The 27,056-nt window shown below is 39.3% G+C and overlaps 2 protein-coding genes across 5 annotated transcripts; one reads left to right on the top strand and one right to left on the bottom strand.

Annotated features, from left to right (window-relative positions):
• Positions 1-261: 261 nt before the first annotated feature.
• Positions 262-17,463, top strand: coq8ab (coenzyme Q8A, genome duplicate b). Of its 4 annotated transcripts, none has more exons than XM_031309787.2 (15): positions 262-570; positions 971-1,122; positions 1,963-2,265; positions 2,418-2,484; positions 8,074-8,145; positions 8,962-9,087; positions 11,594-11,679; positions 11,763-11,903; positions 12,887-12,968; positions 13,121-13,214; positions 14,265-14,406; positions 14,658-14,765; positions 14,867-14,932; positions 15,402-15,488; positions 16,759-17,463. In XM_031309787.2, the coding sequence occupies exons 2-15, from the start codon at positions 988-990 to the stop codon at positions 17,050-17,052; spliced, it is 1,803 nt and encodes a 600-aa protein (XP_031165647.1). In that variant the 5' UTR covers positions 262-570; positions 971-987; the 3' UTR covers positions 17,053-17,463. The 4 variants fall into 4 exon arrangements, with proteins under 4 accessions (XP_031165647.1, XP_031165648.1, XP_031165646.1 ...); XM_031309788.2 differs by having other exon boundaries at positions 262-579; XM_031309786.2 differs by having other exon boundaries at positions 262-579; positions 923-1,122.
• A 288-nt stretch (positions 17,464-17,751) lies between these two features.
• LOC116057376 (zinc transporter 2-like) lies at positions 17,752-26,964 on the bottom strand. The gene is made up of 8 exons (XM_031309790.2): positions 25,822-26,964; positions 24,110-24,318; positions 22,385-22,531; positions 21,100-21,253; positions 20,370-20,580; positions 19,383-19,488; positions 19,125-19,259; positions 17,752-18,238 (listed from the first exon to the last, which is right to left on the bottom strand). Exons 1-8 carry the CDS (start codon positions 25,884-25,886, stop codon positions 18,141-18,143), a joined length of 1,125 nt encoding a protein of 374 aa, XP_031165650.1. The 5' UTR covers positions 25,887-26,964; the 3' UTR covers positions 17,752-18,140.
• Positions 26,965-27,056: the final 92 nt, after the last annotated feature.

Raw genomic sequence — 27,056 nt, 5'->3', positions numbered from 1 at the left:
TTTTTTTAACTTAAACTTTATTTTTGTTTGTAAGAACATTTATATTTTTGTTACATTCATTTCTGAACAAGGTCTTATTTTAGTTTTACTTTTGCTATTTCATAACGCCTTACCCAATACTTGAGTCATTGCGCTGCAAACTTTTTTTTTATTACTTAAACGCGAATAATAATTTCAACTAAAGTAAACTGATGTGCTCATTGAAAAACTCCGGATTTTTCTGATAGCTCGTGAACGCAGCATGCGTGCAGGTCACGTACTGCCCTGGGCGTGCACGTCAGCCGTCACACTCTCGCAGGATCGACTGACAGTTTGTCCAACCAGTGCGGAGATTTGTTGATACCCGGAGCTAGCAGCTGAACTTTGCCTCATTGGCCCGTGTTAGTTCAACCTCCCCCCCCGGGTTCGCCTCGGGGGAATTGTGCGTGCGTGTCCTTCAGCGTGTCGCGCGCCATATGCTGCCTTGCTGGGGTTGAGGTGATTAGAAGTGTGTCAAATCACATCGAGGTGGCTCGCTCTGCAGTTCCCGGACGAGTTCTCCAAGCCCACGGAGCTGAGAGGACTTCTGTTGTAAAGTTGGTGAGTAGAAGTGAACTTTCCACGTGTCACTTTTAATACGTTTTCATTGTGAAAATCATTTAACTTGTTATGTAATATATCACGTTTGTTTTAAAGCTTTCAGTGTGCATGCTTTTGTCTTTCTGCTCTCTTATCACACAGCAAGCCAAGTTAATATTGCACTTTTAATCACTATGTGATTAGGTTGTTTTTACAGGCATTTTGTGGCTATGGAGTCATGCTTTATTCCACGAGCATGGAGACATAAACCCATGATAAATTCTAAATAAATACAAAATAAGACATAAGACATAAACCGATGATCAGACATTGATTGACTACATTCTTCCATCCCACCACGCAGCCTAAAAGCAACCTGTTGCAGAGACCCTGTTATTCCTGGCTTCTGCAGGGCTGAACATCAACACCATGACAGGTGACACGGTGGTCTGGAGGGGTCTGACCTGGATGAAGCAGGCGGCCAGCAAAGCCCCACCAGGCGGCCTGCACTGCACCGGGAACCAGAGGCTTGTAAACTTCCATCACAGCGCTGGATCAGCAAGGGTGAGCAAGTCAGCTGTGATTTGGCCATGGCAGAGCCAGATAGAGTTTCACGAACATGCAACCCAGATAGCTCCTGAGTCTGTTTCTGCCACCATCTTGATGAGGTCAACAACACCAACAAGGTCATCAACACCAACAGTAATGAACAGGGTTGTGAGGCAGATAGTGCATAGTTGAGAGGATTTATAAAGTCTGATAGGGGTCATTTATGGACATAAACATCTAAAAACAATGACAAGTGTGTAGTGTTTCCAACAGAACTGCTGGGAAGGAAAGCTTTTAAACCAACATATGGACCAGTGTTTTTCTACCTTCTAGGCTCGTCACCCTTAAAAAAAGCAGTGACCCCTCGTTACAGCTTGCATTGGTCCACCAACTAATGATTTCCCTTTGAAACCTTCTGATTTATTTCATTTAAATAATTAATAAAGGCCTGAAAAGGTAAAACGGTCCCATAATTCACGCTAAGAGTTGAATATAAAAAAGCATTCAGCTCAGCATTTTTTCCTTTTTCTTTTCCCATTAAACATCTTGTGACAATTGATGTTAAATTAAAATGCAACAAATAAAATCACAAAGCTTCATCTTTAGGCAAGTATCTTTTCCATGTTTTACTGATGGCTGCTCCTGAATCAAATCAGACAGACTCAGGCTAGCGGTTTCCCCTGGTTTCCAATGTTTTCGCAAAGCTAAGCTAACCAGCTGCTTGCTGTAGCTTCATCTTTGAGTGGCGTCCATAATCTCAGCTAACTGTCGGCAAGAAAGCCAATAAGCATATTTCCTCAAATGTTGAACTATTCCTTTAACACCTGCTCATATGGATCATGTTTTGTCATCTAGGAGACGTTCAACAAACGGCAAGAGTTCTGCGTCCGCAGAGCCACAGCAGCACAGCTCCACAGGTATTCCACTATGGGAGCTTGTTTCAGTACCTGTTTCATTGGAAGTGTAAACGGCGGACAGACAACCTGCATCGGAAGACCCAGCACTAAAGGTCTGAAGTGCCACAGGTACTGGTCACACCAACTGTTCTCTGGACATACGAGGTTATTTAACCAGGACAACTCCACTGTGGGGCATCTGACATCAGAGGACGTTGATAAAAACCCCAAGAAAACAAACATCAAGCAACATAAGCAAGTGGTACCCACTCTTAACACTTTTTATTTATCAGTGTTTGAATAATATTGAGCAATACGCCTTATTTCAATGTTGTGGTTATTGTTTCAACATTGCAGAGGATCGTTTTATTTGCCTTTTGCTCTTCAAGTTTAGCTCTCTTCTTGTTTTTTCAGCTCAGTGAGGGAGCCAGAGAGAGGAAGGTGCCCGTCACACGGATAGGAAGGCTGGTCAACTTTGGAGGTAGGTGTGTTTACTGCTATACTAGTCATGTTACAAAAGAAAAGTGGCATTAATATTACAGCAGTCCTCAGACCAGAAATGGTAGGAAATGTAAACATTTCAAACTTCTACCAATGTATGTACCCTTCAGCAAGGCGTTTGACCCTTTCTCCAGCGGCAGGGCTATGCTGCCAGTGTTAAAATACTGGGCGGCTGCCAGGTGCTGTAAAGGTGTGATCTCGGCTAAACATTTAAATATAACAGCCGGAAAGTTGCTTTACAGGCAGGGGTATCAAAGTGTAGAATTTGTAACTGGTTACATTTTTATACAGTTTTTTACTGACCTTTTTAAGTTGAGTTTTTAGAGCGCACTTTGTTTTTTTTACATTTTTAAGGTACCCTGTGGAGTTTTTCCTTGTTAAAAAAACTAACGTTTTGTTGACATTCAGTGCTTTTCACCAGAAACACATTGTGTGTATCCTTGATGTTTAGAAAATGTGTTGAAATGATTTCCTTCCTCATAAAAACATTTGCAAAGCAGATTTCTCTGGAACACTATAAAACCAGCGTTATTAATGTCTGTGTGTACTTCCTCTTCTCTGAGAGATCTGAAGCGATTAATCAATTAGTTGATTGATTGAAAATGAATCCTGGGGCGGTCTCTAGCTGACCAGTTAGAGCATTTAAGCAACAAATGCCAAAAATGAATTGATTTCAGATTCATAAATGTGATTATTTCTTTTTTTTCTGTCATTTTATAGACTAAACGTTTAAATGAGCAAATAGGCAGCAGATCAATCAATAATAAAAATCATTAGTTGGAGCTCTTCTGTGTATGTTTCCGAACTAACTTAATGTCACGCTCACCTGGTGTTTTTAGAACTAAACAAATGAAATGACCCGGAATTTAAATTTGTTGTATTTATTGACTCAGTATAATTTCAGTAATCATAAATGAACTCTGGTATTATTCTTAGCTAACGTCCAACTATTTTTGACATGAGTTGTGCAAACAAGTTGTGCAAATGACATTGGCAACACTGGCACTTCTCCAGAGCAGCAAGGTCTCATGGGAAACTAACGAGGCGCTTTGCAGGATGTCAACACGGCAGAGTTGTTGTGATTCAGTATGAAGTCAATGCTTCTGAAGACACAAACATATTCTTTCTTCTCTTTCGGCTAGTTTTACAGTAGAGTTAGTGTTTATTTTTTTCTTCCTTGTACAGGGAATTGAACATCATAGTTTAATTTTGGATTTAGGTGAGGGTTTGCATTGATGACCTGGGTCACCAGTTTTGGAGAGCTGGGGCCCGTTTCAGGAAGGAGGTTTAACAAACTCTGAGTCTAACCCTGATGTCTGAGTTGATTTACCCTGAGATGGGAAACTCTGAGTTTTTGGTTTCAGAACAGCTGATTTGAGTTGGTTCAATCAACTCAGAGTAGGTTCACGCGCGTGCACCACCACAATAAAAAGGCAGCATGAATGGAGCCATGATACTACAATTCACCATGGTAACAACCACAAACAAATGGGTTGGCGGAAATACTCATGCGCACATACAGCCAGTTTGAACATCTATTTCGTTAAAAAAGCTACATAGCGGCTGCTGCAAAAAAGAGAGAATTTGCGTGGGAGAAAATTGCTGCTAGAGTAAATGCGTATATTTCAATATAGTGTATATCATATTTAAAGTGCCCATATTATGAAAAAAACACTTTTTCTGGGATTTGGGGTGGGGTTCTTTTGTGTCTCTGGTGCTTCCACACACATACAAACTTTGAAAAAAAAACATCCATGCCGTTTAGAGTGAGATACGGTTTCTGAATGTGTCTTGCCTTCAGTCTGCGGGTGAGCTGTTCAAAATCGGCAGGGCTTGTGACGTCACAAGCCTGAAACGAGCTGACTAACCGCAACCATTAGCTAATGCTAACGCTAGCATGCTACCTCATTCTCAATAGCAAAGCACTGCTACAACACACACAAGTTCACCATAATCTACAAAAGAACTACTTACATGTGCGCCCTCATTTAGAAGTCTCCCAGCTAATCCTGCCTTGTAACTGACCAAAGTTGTAGAAACAGCCTTTCTTTTACTGTCTATGGTAGGGTGACCAGACGTCCCCGGTTTCGGTGACCTGTCCCCAGCTGGCGCTGTCCCCGGTTTTCACTGTGACTGATAGACCCGAAATTGGAATGAAAGAAAGAAAACATTGACCAAACGTATAGTCGTGCGCCCTACACGCGCAGGCTCAAGACAGCCAGAGCAAGCGCTGCTCAGAGCTCAGAGATGTAGAATTCCCATATTTTACGATGCTAAAATTGCTGTTTATTTACATGGAGTCTGGTGGGTGTAGCGAACACAATTTCGCGGACATTTTATGTTTAAAAAAAGGATCTTACTCTTTAACAGAAAGGTCGACCTCCTTAGAAATCCTTTCCATAATGTTGTCTGACACTTACAATATTAATCTGAGCCTGTCAGTGGCAAAACAAGCACTTTTATGAACGTAAATAGAAGCTGGACAATTGTCTTGTTTCCGCCGCTGCCGACTGCAGCGATCTCGTTTAATACTGGACCAATGTCAAAGGAAAATATTTCCTCAATAGTTTTAATTGTATCCGATACTCAATGAGCTGTCGCAGAAACAAGCCCAGCGTGAAGCAATAAAGCAAAAGCTGTCAGATAAATGTAGTGCAGTAAACATTACAACATTTCCCTCTGAGGTGTAGTGGAGTACAAGTATGAAGTAGCAGCAGGGGCGATTCTAGGATCAGACCTTTAGGGGGGATCAGCCCCTATGAGAATGTGACACGGATATAGTGGATGCAAAAGTGTTAATGCCCTTGCTGTGACAAATGGTTTGCAAGAAAATTAACATTGAACTTACATGAAATGTTATCATATTTGCATTCTGCACAAATCTCTGCACACCCATTACTCTCTGTTAAATATCTCACAAACTCTTCACTCAACACATGCATCAGTACAACAAGCGGTTCCTGAGTAATCCGGTTTTGAAATTGCAACAAAATTTCTACATGGTCTCCAACTTTATAATTTAATCTCATGTAAACTATTTATGTCAGCACAGATATTTTTTGTAAATTGCTTAGCCAGTGTATCCCACCATAATGGTTATTATATTGCCAGATTCCAGACAATCCCACTTACTTATATATATGCCACTTACAAATATGAATATATATTTCTACTGGTATGCTTCCTAGTGACATTAATGCAAAAATATGAAGAAAAAACTATTCCACCTGTGTGTGCATGGTTAAAATTCTGAAGTGCAAAATAGTTCAGGCTACAGCACAAATATTTCCATCCATAGATAAGAATAATGAAGTCTAACCTCTGAATTTCTTTTCAAAGTGCACCAAATTGACGCATTTAAACGTTAAAATAGACACAATTTTCTTACAGGGGAGCATGTAGGGGGGCTTGTTGGGGCACAAGCAGCTCTAGGTCTAGTGACGTCCCTGGGGCAGTGTCCCCATTTTTTTTCCAAAGTTTCCAAAGATAAAAACATTACCTGTTTTGGAGGTATTTATGCTTCTGAGCTGAAAATGTCCCTGGATTTTGTCTCAGAAATCTGGTCACCTTAGTCTATGGAGCTAGCTAGCTGACATGATCTACATCTGAGCTACTGGGCATGTGCGAGTGCAATCAAAGATAGTACAGAAGAAGAAAAGAGGTCTCACTCTGTAGCTAAAACAGAGACCAGCTGAAAAGAGGATCTGCAGCAGTGAGAGAGAGCGGTGCAGTACAACAAAAATATGGTGTTTTTTGAAAATTAAACCATGTAAACCTATTCTGGTACAACCTTAAAATACAATTATGAACCTGAAAATGAGCATAATATGGGTGCTTTAATCATAAGTATAGCCTAATATTACTGGTGAAATTGTATTGAACTTATAATCTATTTCATTTAGGTGCAATACTGCGGGGGAAAAAGTCCTAGGCCTACTAATCCCATTCTGAGCCTGCAGCACCATCATTAACAGAATTATGATTCATAATCTTTTATTTCAAAGGGTTTACATCATTCACCTGCAATACTGTGGAACTCCTTTTTAATATCTCTTACTGGTTTGTGTCCAGGGAATACTACAAAAACATTTAAAATACACTTCAGAGCGAGTCACACTTTTCTGACGGCGCTTTGCTATACAGTGGCTTTACTGAAATGTTCCGTATCACCAGTGTTGTAAAGAAAACTGTCGTTTCCAAAAAAATGTAATGTGACACAAAGAATGTGCTGGAATGTAGAGCATGTCCACGATGGGTGACGTTAGTGATATGAGGACGGATAAGGTTATGTAGGCTACATAACTGATAGACTGGGAAGAAAAACGATACCGCTCAAATAGGAAGTTATCTGGAAATTAAAATGCGTCGGGGCCTCCATATCATCTCCCCACGTATGTTTAACCCCCTAGGAAGTAATACAGCTTCTGCATCAACGGGATCGTCGACACAATGAAATGCCATGTTTTGAGAAAAAAATGTTTTTATATAGTCTGTCTAACACAGTTAATAAACCAACACTGTTTTTCTATTCATGCCAATAACGAACTGCGCTAAAATGTGCCTGATACAGACTGAATGAATGAATGAATGAATGAGGAAATGAAAGAGCGCTGTGTCAGAGGGAGGAGACTGAGAGAAACTCGACTCCGTTACCATAGTAACTGACTCTGAGATTAAGTTACCTCTCTTTCTGAAACAGAAAACCCAGAGTTTCCCTCATCTCAGGGTTAACAAACTCAGAGTTTTCACTAAACCTGCTTTCTGAAACGGACCCCTGGTGTCAGACTGTGGGAAGTGCTGTGTATCAATAGCTGAGAAAATGTTTCGGGGACTTGCCAGAGTCCTTTCTTAGAATCCACCTACAATATAAAATGTGTTGTCATCAAAGGACAGCACACTTGGTAGTAGTAGGATCAATTGTTTCTTTCACTTCTTTCTTGGCCCTAAATGGCACCTGAGCTCAGACTGGCCTCTGGTAACTAGGGATGCACCGATCCGACTTTTTCAGTCCCGATATCAATGCCTTGGCTTTGTGTATCTGTTGATACCCGATACCGATCCGATACCGTTGTTGAATTAATAATAAACTGTGTACCTTCCACCTTATACCTTCCTTCCACCATGTGGAAGGGACTAAAGGCACCAGACTTTCCTAACTAAACATTATTTTCCTAAATAAGACATTGTAATGTATTGAATTCTTATTTATTTGTACACTCAACTCTTCCAGCATGCGACACACGTGCAGAGGGAAAAAAACTAACAAAACTGGATCGGCCTGTGGATCTGTTAATTTTTCCGATCCCCGATCCAGCTATTTTGTCAATATCGGGACCAATATCCAATCTTAATATCGGATCGGTGCACCCTTACTGGTAACTGATCGCTGTTGTCACGTCCTTTTTAGTTGCTGCTGTTGTCGGATGTAGAGTAGGGCATTGGTAAAGGTAACTCTGTGGGCATCTATACAAAATGATTTCCTGATTGATAATGCGAACTTAACTTTTCTAATTGTTCCAATTTAAAGAAAGTTAGTGAATCATGTTTTATATTCATTTCTTGTCTGCAGGTCTGGCGGTTGGACTCGGCATTGGGGCGATCGCTGAAATGGCCAAGAAGAGTTTAAAACCCCAACAGCAAGGTGACAAGAGAGGTTTTTGGTTTTAATGATCATATCCTCACTATAAAGGTGAGCATTGTGACAGTTTACTGTATGTTAAGGCTGTAGTCGCTACTCTAAAGTTACCCGATCTCCATTTTATCTTGCATGTTATTTAAACGAGAGGACAGTTTAGCTTCACATGTAAGATAATGAACATTTAATTAAATGTAAACAACTTTTCTCCATTTTTTTTATTTACTCTGAAGTTCACATTCATTTAAGATGTAGAAAGCAGTTAATCAAACACATTATCCACAATATATAAACATTTATATTAAAACAGTCAATTTCAGACAAAAAAAAAGTAAGAAAAGTTTGTACCACCAACAGTATGATCACTGTCACCCACCGAGGGGTGGTGATATGAATAAAATGCTTTCTCAACTTTTGAATTGAAAAATTAAAACCACTGTGTCTGTTTTTAGGCTAATCCAGTAAATTAAATAAAAAGGTTTCTCAATATTGCCATGGAGCTGCTCATTGATTCAGTCCACAATGGGCTTAATCCACCCAGAGATATTAAAGGTATAGATGGCATGTGGTATGACAAATTGACGTCGTCTTATGTTATATATCGTTTTACCACTCGACCCTACCAACAACTTACATATCAAATGTAATAAATGTAAAAGGTAATGCCAAACAACAAGGTAATGTAAAAACAAAGTGTTGGCGTACATTATTACCACAGTACCAGATATAAGTACTGCAGTAGACGAATATCAAAAATGTAACTAGTAACAATCTTATCTGTAGCTGAAATGTATGTGATAATGTGTTTGTTTGTTTTTTTAGGGGAAAAAAAATCCATTCTGGACTCGAGTGCCTTCCTCAGTGAAGCCAACGCTCAAAGAATCGTCCGGACACTTTGCAAAGTCCGAGGCGCTGCTCTAAAAATTGGACAGATGCTCAGTATTCAAGGTGAGTGTTATCAAAAATGTCACACACATGTATATAGAAATGAATCTTCAGCGACTCACAAACCTATATTACACCCCACACACACACACACACACACACACACACACACACACACACACACTGCTAAATCATGTACATGTACACACAAAGGTTCAGCTTTCACCAGAGACCAGACACAGACAGTAAACTGGGGCTCCAGCTTCCCAAAAAGACTTCATCATGTTTCTTATTCAGACTTGCTGGCTAACAAACTGGATCCCTTCACAAAGAGGGAAATGTCATCACCTAAAATAAACCTTGGGCCAGCCCAACACAATAAGTGCCATTCCGGTCTAGCTGTTGTCGGCAGCTGAGGCTTAACTGACGCTTTAAACAGCGCGCTTACATTACAGTGTTGTTATGCTCTTAGATGTCCACAGCCCCACCTCTCATGCATTATCATTCCAGTTGAGTCACAGAGTTAAGTATTTATCTTTCTGAAAGATAAATCTGGCAATGTTTCAAAAACCCACAAGGTTGTTCAACGACACGTGAAAGTGGATTTTAAACCCATTTATTAATTTGCCTTTTAATTCAAACAAAGACGGCAGCTGGATGTGACATACTTCATATCCATATCGCTTAGTTTGTACGATTCATCGACAAAATGACGTTTTATTATGATCAGGTATCTTTATGTATGTAAATCGATAGAGGCAGTGGTTGCCCCAGTCTGGGGATCAAGGCACCACTGAGGTGCCCTTGAGCAAAGCCCTGAACCCTAACTGCTCCAGTGGAGTTGCTCAGTGGCCAACAGACTGTGGTTGTACTGGGCAGCTTCCAGGTGTGAATTTGTAACTGTGTAAATGTGATCAGGGCGTTCCTGCAAATAAATAAAGGTCAAATAAAATGTTTCAAAGTTAATTCTTTACTTTGGAAACAGCAGTTGACAAAACTGTCTCACCTCGGTCTTCATTTATGATTCATTTCTGGATCATATCGCATAATCTTCATGGTTTACAGCTGAAACACTTAGCCTCTTTTGATCTGCAACAGTCATTATTGTCCATTAAACACTGTGTTGGTGTTGTATTTAAAGCAGCCATATTATGCTCATTTTCAGGTTCATAATTGTATTTTAAGGTTGTACCAGAATAGGTTTACATGGTTTAATTTTCAAAAAACACCATATTTTTGTTGTACTGCAGTGCTCTCTCTCACTGCTGCAGATCCTCTTTTCACCTGGTCTCTGTTTTAGCTACAGAGTGAGACCTCTTTTCTTCTTCTTCTTCTGTACTATCTTTGATTGCACTGCACATGCTCAGTAGCTCAGATGTAGATCATGTCAGCTAGCTAGCTCCATAGACAGTAAAAGAAAGGCTGTTTCTACAACTTCGGTCAGTTACAAGGCAGGACTAGCTGGGAGACTTCTAAATGAGGGCGCACATGTAAGTAGTTCTTTTGTAGATTATGGTGAACTTGTGTGTGTTGTAGCAGTGCTTTGCTACTGAGAACGAGGTAGCATGCTAGCGTTAGCATGCTAACGCTACGAGCTAATGGTTGCGGTTAGCCTGCTCGTTTCGGCTTGTGACGTCACAAGCCGTGCCGATTTTGAACAGCTCACCCAGAGACTCATCATCAGAGGACACATTCAGAAACTGTATCTCACTCTAAACAGCATGGATGGATTTTTTTCAAAGTTTGTATGTGTGTGGAAGCACCAGAGACACAACATAACACCCCAAATCCCAGAAAAAGTGATTTTTTCATAATATGGGCACTTTAAACAATGGTTTACATTATAGTGGGTGTGTGGTACTAATAGCATCCTAATGAGAAGTCTTGTTTTGATTATTTATTTCTTATTTTATGCATAAAGGTTCCACTGTTGTCTATAGTCATTTAATGTTTCTGCCACTTGTTTCATGTCTCAGTGTTGTTAATGTATTGATGTCCTTAGTTTTCTGTTTTTGTTTGATGTGAGCTCAACAAAACCCATTCCTATCAACTATGTGTAAAGGGAAAGTATTGAATATCTTTGGGCTTTGGACAAAAAAGTCATTTGGTCTATAAAATGTCACAATTTCCTAAAGCCCAAGGTGACATATTAATTAATTACTCCAGAAAAGAATTAGATTAAATGTTACGTGTTACTGAACAGTTTCAGCTCCAGATAATCAAATAAAAAGATTTTATGAGCACGTTAATATTGTCCATGGTCAAGGAAAAAAACATTTAAGCCGACATGGACAAGAAATCTTAAGTGCTCAAAAACTCTGTATGCTGATGCGATACAACATCTACTAAATGGACCTTGAGGTGTGATTTTTCATTAAACACACTAATGCTTTTATATTTTTACTTCCACTGTACAAAATGAGCAACAAGATTCGTCACTTGCACTGTAAAAACAGATGCTGAACTCTGTTGAATGCAATGATAACACACAAGGTTTTAAACAATGCATGCCGTTAGTCCGTTACAGTTAGTTTTCACTCTGTTCATCTATTATTTTCCCTCCTCTCAGATGACGCCTTTATTAGCCCCCAGTTGGCCAAAATCTTCGAGCGGGTTCGACAGAGTGCCGACTTCATGCCCCCTAAACAGATGATGGTACAGTATGGAGAGCTCTACTAAACAAAACAAACTCATTAAACTCAAGTTCCTAGATGAAACAGTTTGTCTTCTCTCTGCAGAAAGCTATCAGCAGTGACCTGGGCCCAAACTGGAGAGACCAGCTGGAGTACTTTGAGGAGAAGCCGTTTGCAGCGGCGTCTATCGGTCAGGTGCATTTAGCCAGACTGAGGAACGGCAGAGAAGTCGCCATGAAGATTCAGGTGAGAGGAGCGCTTGCACAAAGATAAAACTCGAGCTGCACGATTTATTTCATTGCAGTCGCAACGTACATAGAAACCTAACCGCAGAAATTGCCCGATTTAAGTAAACAAAAAGGTGTGCTGTGTGGGTGACACTCTGTGTGCACTGCAGTGTCCTCGTAACACCCTTCACTTTAGTAAGTAAGTAAGTCAAGTTTTTTTTTTTTATAGCATATTTAAACACAGCTCGCACTGACCAAAGTGCTGTACATAGCATATTAGCCACAGAATAATAAAATAAAATAAATACACTTACAGATCAGTGATTTAAGCTAAGACGACATCAAGAGACTTATTTACAGACATAACAGGTTAAGACAATTAAAACACAGGGAAGGCCAATGTAAATAGGTGAGTTTTGAGCCTGGTTTTGAATATTGTAATTGAAGGGGCATTTCTGATGTCAGGTGGCAGTTGGTTATACTGCTGAAGGCCAGCAACAGAAAAGGCTCTGTCACCTTTTTTGCTTAAGCCAGGACCGTGGGACATGGACTTTAGCGACAGTATTAACAACAGTTGATGCCTCCGTACCTTAAGAAGCTAGGTGTTTTTATTGTTAACTGTTAACTCACTTTACATCGACTTTGCTATCTCGTTTCCTCTCGCTTTTCTCTTACACAGCCGCTCCGACACCGCTCATACAAAATGTATTAATTTAAGAAGTATTATTACTATTTTTTGTTATTTAATTTTGTAAAATATTATTTAAAAAAAAAAAGTATTGCACGTTTTTTGTTTATGTATTTCTTCTTATGCTATTTTCAAGTTAAAAAATACACATTTCAAAATTGTAGCCTATTTTCTACATTTCCCTAGATTACCAAGTAAACTCAAGATGCCATTATATCGCAATCGCAAGATGACTTTTTTTTCCAAATCGTGCAGCCCTAGATAAAACACAGAAGCCAAACAACTAAATGACACAATCAAATGTGTTCTTTCAGTACCCTGGAGTCGCCAAGAGTATCGACAGTGACGTGAATAATATCATGACTGCTCTGAGTTTAAGCAACGCGCTGCCTGAAGGTAACATTGTTGGAGAGCTTTTTATCATTTTTATGATAACAGCTGCTATTGTCTGATGTTAGTAACCTCCGCTATTGTCAATATACTTTCCCACACGAGCAGCTTGAATGTCATGATTTTCAGCTTTTTAACATTTGCCCTCTGGTTTACAGGTCTGTTTCCTGAGCACCTTATTGAGGTCACGAGCCGTGAGCTGGCGCTGGAGTGTGATTACATAAGAGAGGCCAAGTGCGCCAAAAAGTTCCAGTAAGTTGTTCACACTTGTTCTCATGACACAGACTGACTTTGGGACTCATTTCAAAGTGTATTAGTTAAAACCTGTACAGCCTTTTATTGCTTTTAACCCTTTAAATATAAAGCGATACTTTACTGAGACCACTTATTTGCTATCTTGCGGGAAATTAAATGAGATGATTGACACCACTCTCTTGTCTGTATGTAAAATATGAAACTACAGCCAGTGGCCAGTTAGCTTAACATAAAGACGGGAAATGGGGAAACAGCTACCCTTGCTCCGTTTAAAGGTTAAAAAAAATAGTCCACCCACCACCACCTCTAAAGCTCACTAGTTAACACGTTATATCTGTTTTTTTTATCTGAATAAGCATATTTCCCCAAATATTCCTTTTAAGAGCAAAGCTTATACTTTAGCCGTCAAGTTGGTAAGGGCTATGTTCTCCTGCGCACCAGGTTGGTCATTTTGCTGTTGATATTTTTATCACAGTTTTGTCAGGTTAATGTTTTTCAGATTCAGAATTTTATTTGTCTGTCTGACAGAAAATCGTCTTAGACGTGGCCTCAACATACAGTGCAAAAACAAACTCAGACAGTAAACATACCATAGCTTATAAGAATAATTTACACAGGATAAAAATGACAATATATGTGTGCACTGTGTCATAGTGTTATGGCAGCGGGTCATTGCTTTTTATTTAAGACGTTTATGGCAGTGGGTCGTTACTTTTTATTTAAGATGTTTATGGCAGCGGGTCATTACTTTTTATTTAAGATGTTTATGGCAGCGGGTCATTACTTTTTATTTAAGATGTTTATGGCAGTGGGTTGTTACTTTTTATTTAAGATGTGTATGGCAGTGGGTCATTACTTTTTATTTAAGATGTGTATGGCAGCGGGTCATTACTTTTTATTTAAGATGTGTATGGCAGTGGGTCATTGCTTTTTATTTAAGATGTGTATGGCAGTGGGTCATTGCTTTTTATTTAAGATGTGTATGGCAGTGGGTATGAAGGAGTGTTTGTATGTGTTTTTTGTAACTTTGTTTTGTTTGTGTGGCAGAGAGCTGCTGAAGGATCACCCGTACTTCTATGCGCCTGATGTGATTGAGGAGCTGAGCGGCCCGCATGTCCTCACCACAGCGCTGGTGCCCGGTTTCCCTTTGGACCAGGCCAAAGACCTCTCCCAGGAGCTCAGGAATGAGGTAGGAGCTCTGACACGGTGACTTTGCACCGCTCACAGTACACATTCACACCTGTGCAATGCCAAGACGTCAACAGCTTTGGAAGGTGTTCTAGGTGATGTGGCGAATGTAGAGACATGCCACCTTTTTAAAAACCCCGGAGGCATCTCAGCACAATATTATCATGTCTGAACACATAATTCATCAGTTCATAATAATACAGTACTATAAACACGGAGCACTGTTTTCTTTCTCCCCTTTGCGTCTGCTAGATTTGTGAGCAAATCTTGCGGTTGTGCTTGAGAGAGCTTTTTGAGTTCAGATACATGCAGACTGATCCAAACTGGTCCAACTTCTTCTTTGATCCACAAACTCATAAGGTCAGTTTGTCTCGGTCACTTCATTTAATATGCACACTGTTAGTACATTTGATATGTCCCCTTTCTTCACTGAACTCTGTTTTTCTGTTTCCTGTCTTCAGGTTGCTCTGTTGGATTTTGGAGCTACGCGGGGATTTGATAAGAGTTTCACTGACGCCTACATTGAGGTGAAAAACTGTAGAAATGTATTTGTACTGTTTCTTGTCTAATTATGACTACATACATACTACATACCAAATTATTGTATATATTGTTATAAGAGAAAGCATTGTAGTCTACATTAGATAGAAAAATTGAGAATGACCGGTTAATAATTGTTTCATGTTTGCAATAAGATCCATCCAACATACAACTCTTGTTATTACAAGAGAAGTTTCTTACAAAAACACAATCATTGTAGTAATGACAAGAAAATCTGGCATAATAACATGAAAAATATCTTATTCTAACATGAAAAGGAATCTTGGTCAAATTAAAAGAAAATCATGTTACTTTATGACAAGAAACTTAACACACATATCTCTGTCATGGTGGCAGCAATATGTTAGTAAAACTGACAGTAAAAATGGCTTTTTCATGCAGGCAAACATTTCATTAGAGGATTGATTGATTTCTTTCTTTCATTTCCTTAATCAGATTATTAATGCAGCTGCAAATAGGAACAGCGAAGGGGTCCTGCAGAGATCCAGAGACATGAAGTTCCTCACAGGATATGAGTCAAAGGTAATAGAGACAAACAACAGTGTGTAATCACAGTGACATTTGGTGAAAGAATGACTGTTAGGAGACAGTTTACTCCTGAGAAGTTCTGTTATATATAAAAAAAAAAAAAAAACTTTCAGCTGAAACCTCACCTCTCTAAACTCAGCGGTGGATTCAGATACTCTGATCATTTATTTAAGTAAAAGTAACTATACCACAGTGTAAAAATACAGTTTAGTAAAAGTCCTAAATTCTACTTGAGTAAAAGTCCTTAGATATTGACAGCAAAGTTGTTAAAGTAAAAGCAACCATTATGCAAAATGGCCTAATGTTAGTGTTAGATTATGGAGCCTTCAAGGTCCCCAAAGATGCTAGTTTTTATTTATTTTTTAATCTTATGCACACAAGATAATACTTTTTACACACAGGTTTTTATCGTGTGCAATGAGATTCAAAAATTCAGGGACTCTTCTGTTAGTTTTGTTGCGGGGGGAATTTTCAACTTTATCATTCTTATAAGTACATGATGACCTCACGTTGATTCAGCAACATGACTGAAAACACCTGTGAGGCCTTTAAACTATAACGCGTCATATTTAATAAGTTGATCATGTGTTTAGTACGTAAAATCAAAGGGACTCTTGCAATGAAAAAAAGAAAAAGTTGATTAAAAAGCGCAATATATCCCCTCACACATGTATGTGGAGTACAAGCATAAAGTAGCATATATTGGATATACTTAATTAAAGTAGTGCTGTGCTGTACTGTTTGAATGAAAAACCTGCAGTCACCACCCCCACCAAAAAGGAAATGACATTTATTTGGAAATGTATTCCGTTTACAGACTTTTAAATCAAAGATTAACCAACAATGTGTTCAATCACTTTGAAACATGAATCAACATTTAGTAACATCTGTTCAAGTGGCTTTAAGTCTTTCTCTCCCTCTACTGGTGACCAGGACAAACTGCAACAACAGTAAAAGAACCAGACCTTCAAGTCCATAAAGAAACGCAGTAGAAATGTTTAGTGGAGAGGGGAATTTATCAGTCATCACGCTAAATTATGCTTTGTTGTAGTATGTCATAAAGTCATAAAAAATGTCATAAAGGCATACTGTATAGTATGTCATAAAAAAGTCATAGTATAGGATGTTTCCAGTCTTTGTGCTAAGCTAACTGGCTGTCCATATTTAACTCTTCACCAGAAAATGAATACGTATTTCCCTAAATGTAGAACTTTTACTTTAAAGCGTTGAAGCCTGTTGACTAACAGCTGTGTCCTGTAACAAGGCGATGGAGAAGGCCCACGTGGATGCAGTGATGATCCTCGGGGAGGCCTTCTCCTCTGAGGAGCCCTTTGACTTTGGGAGTCAGAGCACCACCAAGCGCATCCACAGCCTCATCCCCGTGATGCTGAGGGAGCGCCTCACACCGCCTCCCGAGGAGACGTACTCCCTCCACCGCAAGATGGGCGGCTCCTTCCTCATCTGCTCCAAACTCAAAGCTAAGATCTCCTGCAAGAACATGTTCCAGGAGGCCTACCACAATTACTGGAGAGACGGACGCCCTGAGTCCACAAACTAGCTGGAGACTGGCCTGTGAAAAGCAGGACTTTGTAGCCTTGTTTGTGGTATGTTGAACAATTTAACTCACACATTCTGAAGATGTTTTTGTGCAACCCGGGCCAGATAATGTCCAGATGTATTTGTGTTTTTAGGTAAACTGATGAGTATATAAAAAAACATGAATCAGAATAATGTCTGCCTGTTAGGAACAATTTAATGCATGCTTTATATTCCATTGCTCATTATGACCAGGGCTTCCATCCAGACATGAACACTTTTCAAAGTAATGTGTGAAGATTATTTGTATGCATTGTTTGAATGAACAATTATGTGTCTGTATGGTTTGATACACCGTAATTCATCTGTCAGTTGAAATATATGCATTCTGATGAAAACAAACCAGCATCAAAGATTTGTACATTTCTGAGAATGCAGATTATTATTTTAAAACCAATGACATTGAACCGAATGAAAGGCTGCTTTTGTGAAAGCTTAATATGCGTCATTAATAATCACAATTCTTGAGAAATAAGCAACAATAATGTGAACACATAATATTATCAACCTGCTTCACAAATAGTGAATGTGTCTCGTCATATGTACATGAAAACATTTGTTACTGACTGCATTTACACACAGGCATTAAGAACTGATCATTACAGTTAGATCTGTGTAATAGTCACATAAATCATCACATCAAACCCCGACATTCTGCTGCTTCATAAATAAAAAAAAAACATTTATTATGCCAATGTAATGACTGCCAGTAGCCAACTCTGGGAGTTTAATTAATAAACAAAGCTCAAACATGACCGTAGTGACAGCATGAATAAATATGTTATCAAAGACTCACAGCTCTTTACAGGAATCCCCTGTGAATAAAATGTTTAGAAGATGGAAGCATATACAACACCTGAGTGAGGATTACTAAACAGCAACATGGTAACGAGCTGCTCCTTGCATTAAAACAGTTGCAGACAAACTCCTGAAATTTAAAAATGTTCAGTTGTACCAGTGTAACCAGAGGCTGTTGAGCAGTAAACCAGCGCTTGAGTTGTCAGTCTCCACAGTCCTCATCCAGTCCTGCTGCTGTCAGCAGTCGTCCTTTTAACGCTCCACTTGGATTGTGACGCTGGAGAAACCAAACTCAGAGCGCAGGAGCTTTGTTGCCTTCCTGAGAACGATCTGCGAGTCGGCATCTTCTTCTGAGGACACAAATACACGCAACATTTTCTCACAGTTATCTTAAACGTGCATCATAACGCAGATGTATCTTATTCTCAGTCACAGCTGGATGGTGACTCAACTTTTCTTGATGTAAAAACAGGGTGATTTTTTTGGGGGGGGGCTTTCTTCATTTCATCCATAGCACTAGCAACAGTTTATTTTCTATTTTGGTCCTCTGGTTTTTAGTTTTTACTTGGATTTGATCCTAATTCATGCTTAACTGGACCTGATTTCAATGAAGATAAGGCTGTGTTCAATGTAACCCAGAGGAAGTAAGTACATTTATAACACCATAAAAAGTTGCAGATAAACAACAGATATAACAATACTAAAAACAGTTAATGTGTAAATAAGTAGGAAGAAAAAGAATACAAACAGAAATGCTCTTTGTTTCTCCTAAAACTACTTGTTCTCTTAGAGGGGAAAAGTTATTTACAGAGGGAAATATTATTAAGCCGAATGTGCTGATACATGGTGTATTTTTATGACGTACTGTACTTACTCATATTTATTAGAGAGGTTTTATTTTTAACTCCCCACTTCAGTTGCTAGAAGTGGATTTTTTTATGCCACACCGTGCCCATGGAGGAAGACATATATTGGTCCTCTTTAAAATAAAGTAAGCTAAGACTATAACATAGCTTACATAAGTATTGAATTCTGCCAGAGATCTCATTTATCAAAATTGAAATTCCTTTTGAAGAAAATATGAAGTACCTTTCCCCCATTTCTTTCTTTGTTATAATAATATAAGTCGACAAAGGGTATTAAACTTCATGAGCATCTTCTTAATTTGCTGCTGTAGTACCACGTCCCCTACACCCAGACTGCGTGTAAAGTCGAGATTAGCAGTATTGGTTTCACCTGTGGCCACGTGGACAGAAAGTAAAGAGTGAGTCATGTTGAGGCTCCACATGTGCAGACTGTGAACACCCACAACTCCTCTCACAGACAGCAGCAGCTCTCTCACAGTGCTGAAGGTAACGCCCTGAGGAACTCCTGCAGAAAACAAACGCAACATTCAGTAACGATGTGTAAGATGATACATCATACACATGATGACCCATCATACGTGATGTGTAACTTGATACATCATACACAGGCGTGGGAAAATGTGTTTACCCTCCATCAGGATTCTGAAAACTTCCTTTGTGACTGGAAGTGTCGTTCCAAGAACAAGAACAGAGAACAGGAATGTGCAAATTGGATCTGCGGCTTTATATTCAGGCTGTGAGGAATACACAAATTGGATTAAGAACAAATGATAAACCACAGAACAGAGTTTGAATTAGTTTAACTTGACTGCACATTTGTCAGAATAGGTTGATTACACTTGTGACTCACGTCTGCACCCGGTTTCATGAAATGGCAGGCCTTTACAGGTATACATTTTGTCATCTTATAACTTAAGTGTTTAAAGGATAAGGTTGCAGTTATTCTTTTTCTTTCTTCTTGTCAACAAATGCCATAAAAAGACCAAAGCCACCAATGTGTTAGTCTGTCCCTCAATACTTTCTGACCCTATCATTCCCAATCATTCTTAAAAAAAAAACAGCCCACTAATGTACAGCTTCTTTTTTTTAAAGGCTAAAACAGCTGGGCACAATAATCAAACAGAATGAAACAATTAGTTTAGGACTATTTTCAGCTGCGGATTTATACACATTCGGTGCTCTGAGTATTGACAGCAGCAGGAATGTGTATGTGGGATTGACTCAAAATAAACTAGAGTGCACTTTGGTCCAGAGATATCAACTACCAGATGGATTTCCATGAAATCTGGTACAGACATTCATGTTCCCCAGAGGATGAATCGTAATAACTTTGGTGATCTCTAAACTTGTCCTCTAGCGCCACCATCTGGTCAAAATGTCCTTATGTCCAATACTTTGGTTTGGGAACAAATACCTGCAAAACTAACGACATTCCCATCAGCCCCAGCTGTACTTTGTGTTCAGTGCCAGTTAGCAGATGCTAACATGCTAAATTAAGATGGTGAATATGGTAAATATTAAACTAGCTTAGCATCAGTATATCAAAATTGTCAGATGAAGACATGTTAGCATTTTGCTGCAGAAATGTTAGTTTAGTGTTTTGGCTGACACTAACCCAGAAGTGGATGATGGTGGCAGCCAGCAGGACCCCGACACTTTGCACCAGATCTCCAACCACGTGGATGAAAGCTGCCTTCACGCTGCCGTTGCCGTGGCTGTGATGGTGGCCGTGCCCCTGGCGCTGGTTGTCCGTCTGCAGCCGGCTGCTGGGAAAGCTGTGACTGTGGCCGTGTGAGGCTCCAGACTGATGGAGGATCAGGACCATCCTAAAAAACAAACAAAGTCAGTATTCAGATTCTTTACTTAAGTACTTTTGGAAAATGTACTTATAGTTTAATGTACTTATAGTAAAATGTGCTTATATTATTAAAAGTAAAAGTCCTCAATGCAAAAAAAACCTCACATTTTAGAAACTGGAAACTACCAAAACAGTTCTGTCAATCAACTAAGTGTTTAATGGTCTAATCATTTCAGCTGGACTTGTAGGCCGTTATATTGTTGGATAGTTTAATTCATAACAAAACATATTTTATAAACTACATGTGTTTTGTGTGCAAAAAAATTTAATTTGTAAAGTAACTAGTAACTAAAGCTGTCAGATTAATGTAGTGGAGTAAAAAGTACAATGTTTCTCTCTGAGATGTAGCGGAGTAGAAGTAGAAAGTGGCATGGAAAGAAAAACTCAAGTAAAGTACAAGTACCTCAAATGTGTACCCCCCACTGCTATTAACTAACCCTAACCCTCTGCACAAAACAAAAAAAAAAAACAAGCTCCTCATACTCACAGGACGTTGGCCCCCACTGCACAGCCGGAGGTTAGGAGCATGATCTGACTGTCAATGTCGTAGTCTCCATCAGTGATCCTCTGAATGGCTGTTATGACCAGCACTGCTGTCACCGCCCAGATAGACACAACTGACAGCAACATGCCCAGAATCTCTGCTTAACACGACAACTCAGTCAGGAAACGAGTCCATTATACTGATAAGCTATATTTATGATACAATTCTCTAAAAGTAGACTTTGTAGTCGAGTTGATAAATTACACATTCAAGGAAAAGCAGGGCAAAATAATCACATACAAATCCATCCATCCATAATTAGTATTTTATTGTTATTAAATGTAATAATTATATTTAGGAAGCAGTTTATAAAATGGCACTGACAGAAAATGCAAAGTCACCTCAATATTAAAGTGAGTTTAACTGAAGGACAGTCTGAAGAACTGTGGTATGAAAAGAGCTTCATTTAGCACCAAAACTTAAATCATCTGAAGAAAATCCTAAAATATACAGCACTTATTAAACCAGTAGCTTGAGCATTAAAATACTGAGATCATGAGTCCAAGTGCACCCACATTTTGACAAAACACCAAAAATAAGTCTCTTTTTACAAGTGTTTAGTATTTTTAATATTTCATCTATCAATTTATATATAGATTATTTTTTTGGGGGGGGGGCATTTTCCCATTTATTGATAGTGGATAGACTGGAAAGGGGGAGAGAGATGGGGGATGACAAACAGCAAAGGGCAGCGGGTCGGATTCGAACCCGCGCCGCTGCAGGACTCAGCCAACATGGGGCGAACGCTCTTACTGGGTGAACTAGAGGCCGCCCCATCAATTTATATATTTTACTATAGAAGAACTTGTCAGCTCAGAGATGTTTCAACCCCTTCTCCACACTGCCACAAATATTCTGCTTGGGAAATACTGACTACTATATAATATATATATTTTTGGCCTTATAAGTCAAATTTATTCAAATATGCTGAATCTAAAAATACTTGACTGAGCATATACAATACCCTGTACCTGTAGAATGTAAACTCCCCGGGGTTGGGTCTAAAACCCCCCAAATTCCCATACAAAATGTAGACAACATGAGGTCAGTGTCCCCAATGGTCGCTACAACCTCGTTCTACTCGTACTTGATGTACAAATAAAAGATTGATGCCGATCTTCTGATCTCACTCTCAGAAAGAAAGCAACTAAGTGAATACACAAAAATGTCAAACTATTCCTTTAAAAGGAATGTCTCGTCCAACCAACAAAGTTGTTGTTGATCTCACCTGCTCGATGCCACCCAAATGTCATAGTGTGTGTGTGAGGCCTGGATGAGATCCACAGAGAGAAGATGCTGATCCCGATGCTGCCAACGTCAGTCAGAAGATGTGCTGCATCTGTCATGATGGCCAGACTGCGAGCAGCGTATCCACCTGCACAGAACAACAACAAGATATGCTTTATGAAGATCTGCTGTATGCCAATGGCCCATGATTTTGTATATGTATTTAACTGTATCTATAATATTTATGTCCCTGTAAATTGTCCTCTTCAAGTGGACTTAAATAAATTGTTAGTGTGTGTGTGTGTGTGTGTGTGTGTGTGTGTGTGAGTGAGAACTGAAAGGGGATGGTTGTGTACCTGGTAAGGACATGACATCTCTTATATTTTTTAATTTGTGGTATTGTAACCAAAATACATACTGAAGGTGACATTTTACAGTGTCAGAGAAACTTGTCAGTGCTGCTAGGGTGAGCAGTTCCCACTGGGGATCAATAAAAAGTATAAAAGGAAAGAAAAAAAAAAAAAGTGTGTCTTTCAGTAGTCTTCAGTACTAACTTCTTTTGTTTTGGCTGGCTGATAGTGGGTGGAGCTTATCAATTAACCGCAGGTGCTCAGAGTTAATTAGATGATTGAGTCTCGGTGAGCTGAAGAGAGACTCTTGTTGCAATATCACCGATGTTGTGTGTGGCTCGCGACACATAAAGAGACATTTGATTTTTGAGCACAGCATCAGCAGCCGAATACGGAGGCTGGTCGCTTGTGTGGAGCTGCTGACGGAGTTGGCTGAGGTCGCGGTTCCAGGTTCCAGGTAAGCCCATTGACATATGTAAGCCCCACTCAAACCACTGCTAGCCAGCCTTCCCTTTGCTAGCACACTTTATGTTAGGGAATGAATTGTTAGCCTAGACATCTTAAAGTGGCCATATTATGCTCATTTTCAGGTTCATAATTGTAATTTGAGATTGTATCAGAATAGGTTTACATGGTTTAATTTTCAAAAAACACCATATTTTTGTTGTACTGCACATTGCTGCAGCTCCTCTTTTCACCCTGTGTCAGGTCTCTGTTTTAGCTACAGAGTGAGACCTTGCAACTTCTGTAACATCTTTGTTGTCAGTCGCACATGCGCATTAGCTAGGTAAGGACTACATGAGTCAGCTAGCTGTTTCTGCAACTTCGGCCTGTACAAGGCAGGATTAGCCGGGAGACTTCTTCTAAACGAGGGCGCACTTCCAACTTTGTGTGGAATACCTGCAGGACAGGGACATGTAAGTAGTTCTATACAATTTATTTTATAGATTAGGGTGAATTCGTGTGTGTTGTAGCATTGTTTTGCCATTGAGAACGAGCCAGCATGCTAGCGCTAGCATGCTAACGGTTAGTCCCCTAGGCCCCTCATGCAGATTTTACAGCTCACCAGGAGACTGCAGGCAAGACACATTCAGAAACCCGTATCTCACTCAAAACAGCATGGATGGTGTTTTTCAAAGTTTGTATGTGTGTGGAGGCACCAGAGACACAAAATAACACCCAATATGGGCACTTTAAGAGCCGTTTTGAGTCGTTCCCGTAACTGACACTGTTTCTTAATGACCACAAACCTACTAAGGCATTTCTGTTTAGCTGACATATAAACCGGTGCTTATCCACGTCTTTCAATAAAGCTTGAATTAAAAAAAAAAAAAAATATATATATATATAATTTTTTTTTTTTTTTTTCATCTTACCAATCACCTCTCCGGTCATAAAGACGAGGCTGATGGCGCAGGCCATGAAAAGCTTCCTTCTGGCCAACCGTCTGTGGTCGCTTTCAGCCACCGACATCGAGTCTATCTCCTGGCAGAGCTGGTCGGGCTGCCACAGGCCGTCCATGCTGGAGCCATCTTCACTGGACTCAGACAGAGAGTCTGAACATCTGTCCTCTGGAGAACTCGTCCTGAGAGTAGAGAGAACTAAACCTTAAAGGTACACTGTGTAAGAATTTCTCCCATCTAGCGGTGAAATTGTATTTTGCATTCAAACAAATAGTGCTCTCTAGCGCCTCACTTTTTCATATGCGTGTTGCAACTACAGTAGCCGTTATGTACCAAGAAGCTATGATAACATGTCTTTCAATTATCGCTTTTTTGGCGACGAGGATTCCTTCTCCTGTGGCTCGGCATAAGTATGATCCTCCATTATGAACTAAAGGGCAGTGCAGGCTTTCAAATTTGCCGGGGCAGTGACAAGCGCCTCTCACTGATCTCCTTCTCCGTTTCAGCTGGTTTCAGTCAGGTGACGCTGGCTCTGAACGAAAACGCGCTGTGGATTAGCTAGACAGACAGGCTAGTGCTTTATGTCCCTCTCAGCCATTATAGTTTTTCAAAATGGCGGAACGACATGGAAGCCTCCTTGAACTTGCCCGTCCAATGTAAATACAGATAAGAAATTCTTCGTTTACGAGGATAAGTCAGATCATTGGCAGAGGTAATTTTACCAGTGATGGGAATAACGGCGTTATAAATAATGGCGTTACTAACGTCGTTACTTTTTTTTCAGTAACGAGTAATCTAAATGATTACTCTTCCCATCTTACCGTTACTGCCAAAAAATGCGGCGCGTTACTATATTGGAAGCTGTTTTCATCAGACCAACTTAGATCTCTGAGTCTGAGTTTACTGTTCTTCCTTGGTTTGTCGGCAGTGCACAACGCAAGCGCATAAATGCTGACGATTGGCTGAGGTTGAGTAAAATTTCAGGTTTTTCACTCTCACTTCTCCCTCGCTCTATCACCTACTACACACACACACACACCGGCTCGACGCACACACCAGCGCACAAGTATAAACATCAGGCTACTTAACGTTATTTGCACAACAAAGTGTTTTTTTTTTTTTTTTTTTTGGTATAGTGCTTAACAAGCATAATTTAATTTTGCCCAGTTGTGGCCTGTTGAGGTGTTGTGTTATTTGTATCGATCCACTATATAAACATATTATCTACATACATGGCATTTGATTGGAGGCTAGTCTCACTTTGTCCCTCAGCAACATTAAAATAGTTTAGATTTGTATACATTGTTTCTGTTAATAATGTATTGTATTAAGTGTCCATTTCATTATAATATTCAGATTTATCATAAATAATTGAACATACACATGTATTTTAAGTACTTGAAAGTAACGCAATAGTTACTTTCATAATTTGTAACTGAATAACATTGTTACTTTTTGGAAGAAGTAAATAGTAACTAACTAATTACTTTTCAAAAGTAACTTGCCCAACACTGAATTTTACACCAATGAGGACATATTTATGAATGAAGACATTGATTTTAGCTAATAAAATACTTAAAACACTACAGTGTACCTTTTTTTTAAGATAGTTTGAGTGATTTAAATCAATTAAATCTGTGCTGACATTGGGCTTATATGATGGGATAAAAAGAATGAAAACATACCATCTAAGAGCCTCCAACTGAGTCTCAATCAGATGTTGTTTCTCTGAATCCGTTGAAAACTCCATACCTTCAGAGGCTCATTTTAAGTTAAACTAATGTTAAGGTGAAGCTTGACACCTGCTCCAACATGTGTTTTCTCTCAGAGGTGGAGCACAACAGGAGCCAATGGCAGGTGACTGAGCTCCGAGGTGCTGGTCACTGACAGCAAACTGTTCAAATTAAGACAACTTTCAGACATCTCCATTCTCACCAAAGTTTATTTGATCCATAAACAATACAATTTACAGAAACAACCATGGAAAAGTTGAAAGAATGTTGAGATGATAAAATATACAATTTTTCTTTTTATCGTTTAATCAAAATAATTCAAACCTGAAGAAAGAAATAAAACAATCCAACTAAAATGTTTTCAGGCACTTTTGTTCAGTTTTTGTCAAGTATACAAAACTGACTTTTACATACATTTCTGGGATTGTTTAAACTTTATTTAAACATTGTCGGACTGTCTGTAAAAGTCACCCGAGAAAAACAGACAAAATGCTAAAACATATGCACACATACTAAGATTTGTACCAAATGCACAAACCCAACATTCCTACACCCAGCAGAGCTAAAAAAATACAATACAAACATGAAAGATGACATAATTTATGGCGTTATATTAATATACACTCAGTTTGTCATAAAACTTCCAATCAAAAATATACCTCTGGATTTACACAGAAAACATGATTCCTGTATTTCATGGCACACACCAGCCATAAATCATCTCACACACACACCAGAGAGATCATTGTCTTTAAAAGGCCTCGACGCATCTGAGAAATTTCATCGGCAATAAATCAAATCATTAAGTCATCTCGATGTCGAGTGAAGTTGGATTAAGCGTCAAATGTAGGAAGAGTGTTTTTCGGAAAATGCCTGTCAATCTGTGGGAGCTTTATCAGTACCTTAACAAGTATTCACCCCCTTGTTTTTTCTTGAGGTCACCTTATGTGCAGGTACAGTGAACTAACAAACAGTACTACTTATATCTAGCAGTAGTAGTAGGGGTGCAAGATATATCGACTCAATATCGTTATCGCAATATCACGTTGTGCAATATTATATCGAAAGTGTCGCAGTAAGTATGCAATATTTAGTTTTTGTGGAGCGCTGCGTCCCGTCCGTTGACTGTGTGGCTTTGTTGTGTTTGATTTAGAGCCCGCTTGAAACGCTATAATGATCATGTCTCA

The sequence above is a fragment of the Sander lucioperca genome, chromosome 18 (assembly GCF_008315115.2).
Source record: "Sander lucioperca isolate FBNREF2018 chromosome 18, SLUC_FBN_1.2, whole genome shotgun sequence".
NCBI classification, from domain to species: domain Eukaryota; kingdom Metazoa; phylum Chordata; class Actinopteri; order Perciformes; family Percidae; genus Sander; species Sander lucioperca.
This window is presented reverse-complemented; position numbering and strand designations above follow the sequence as displayed.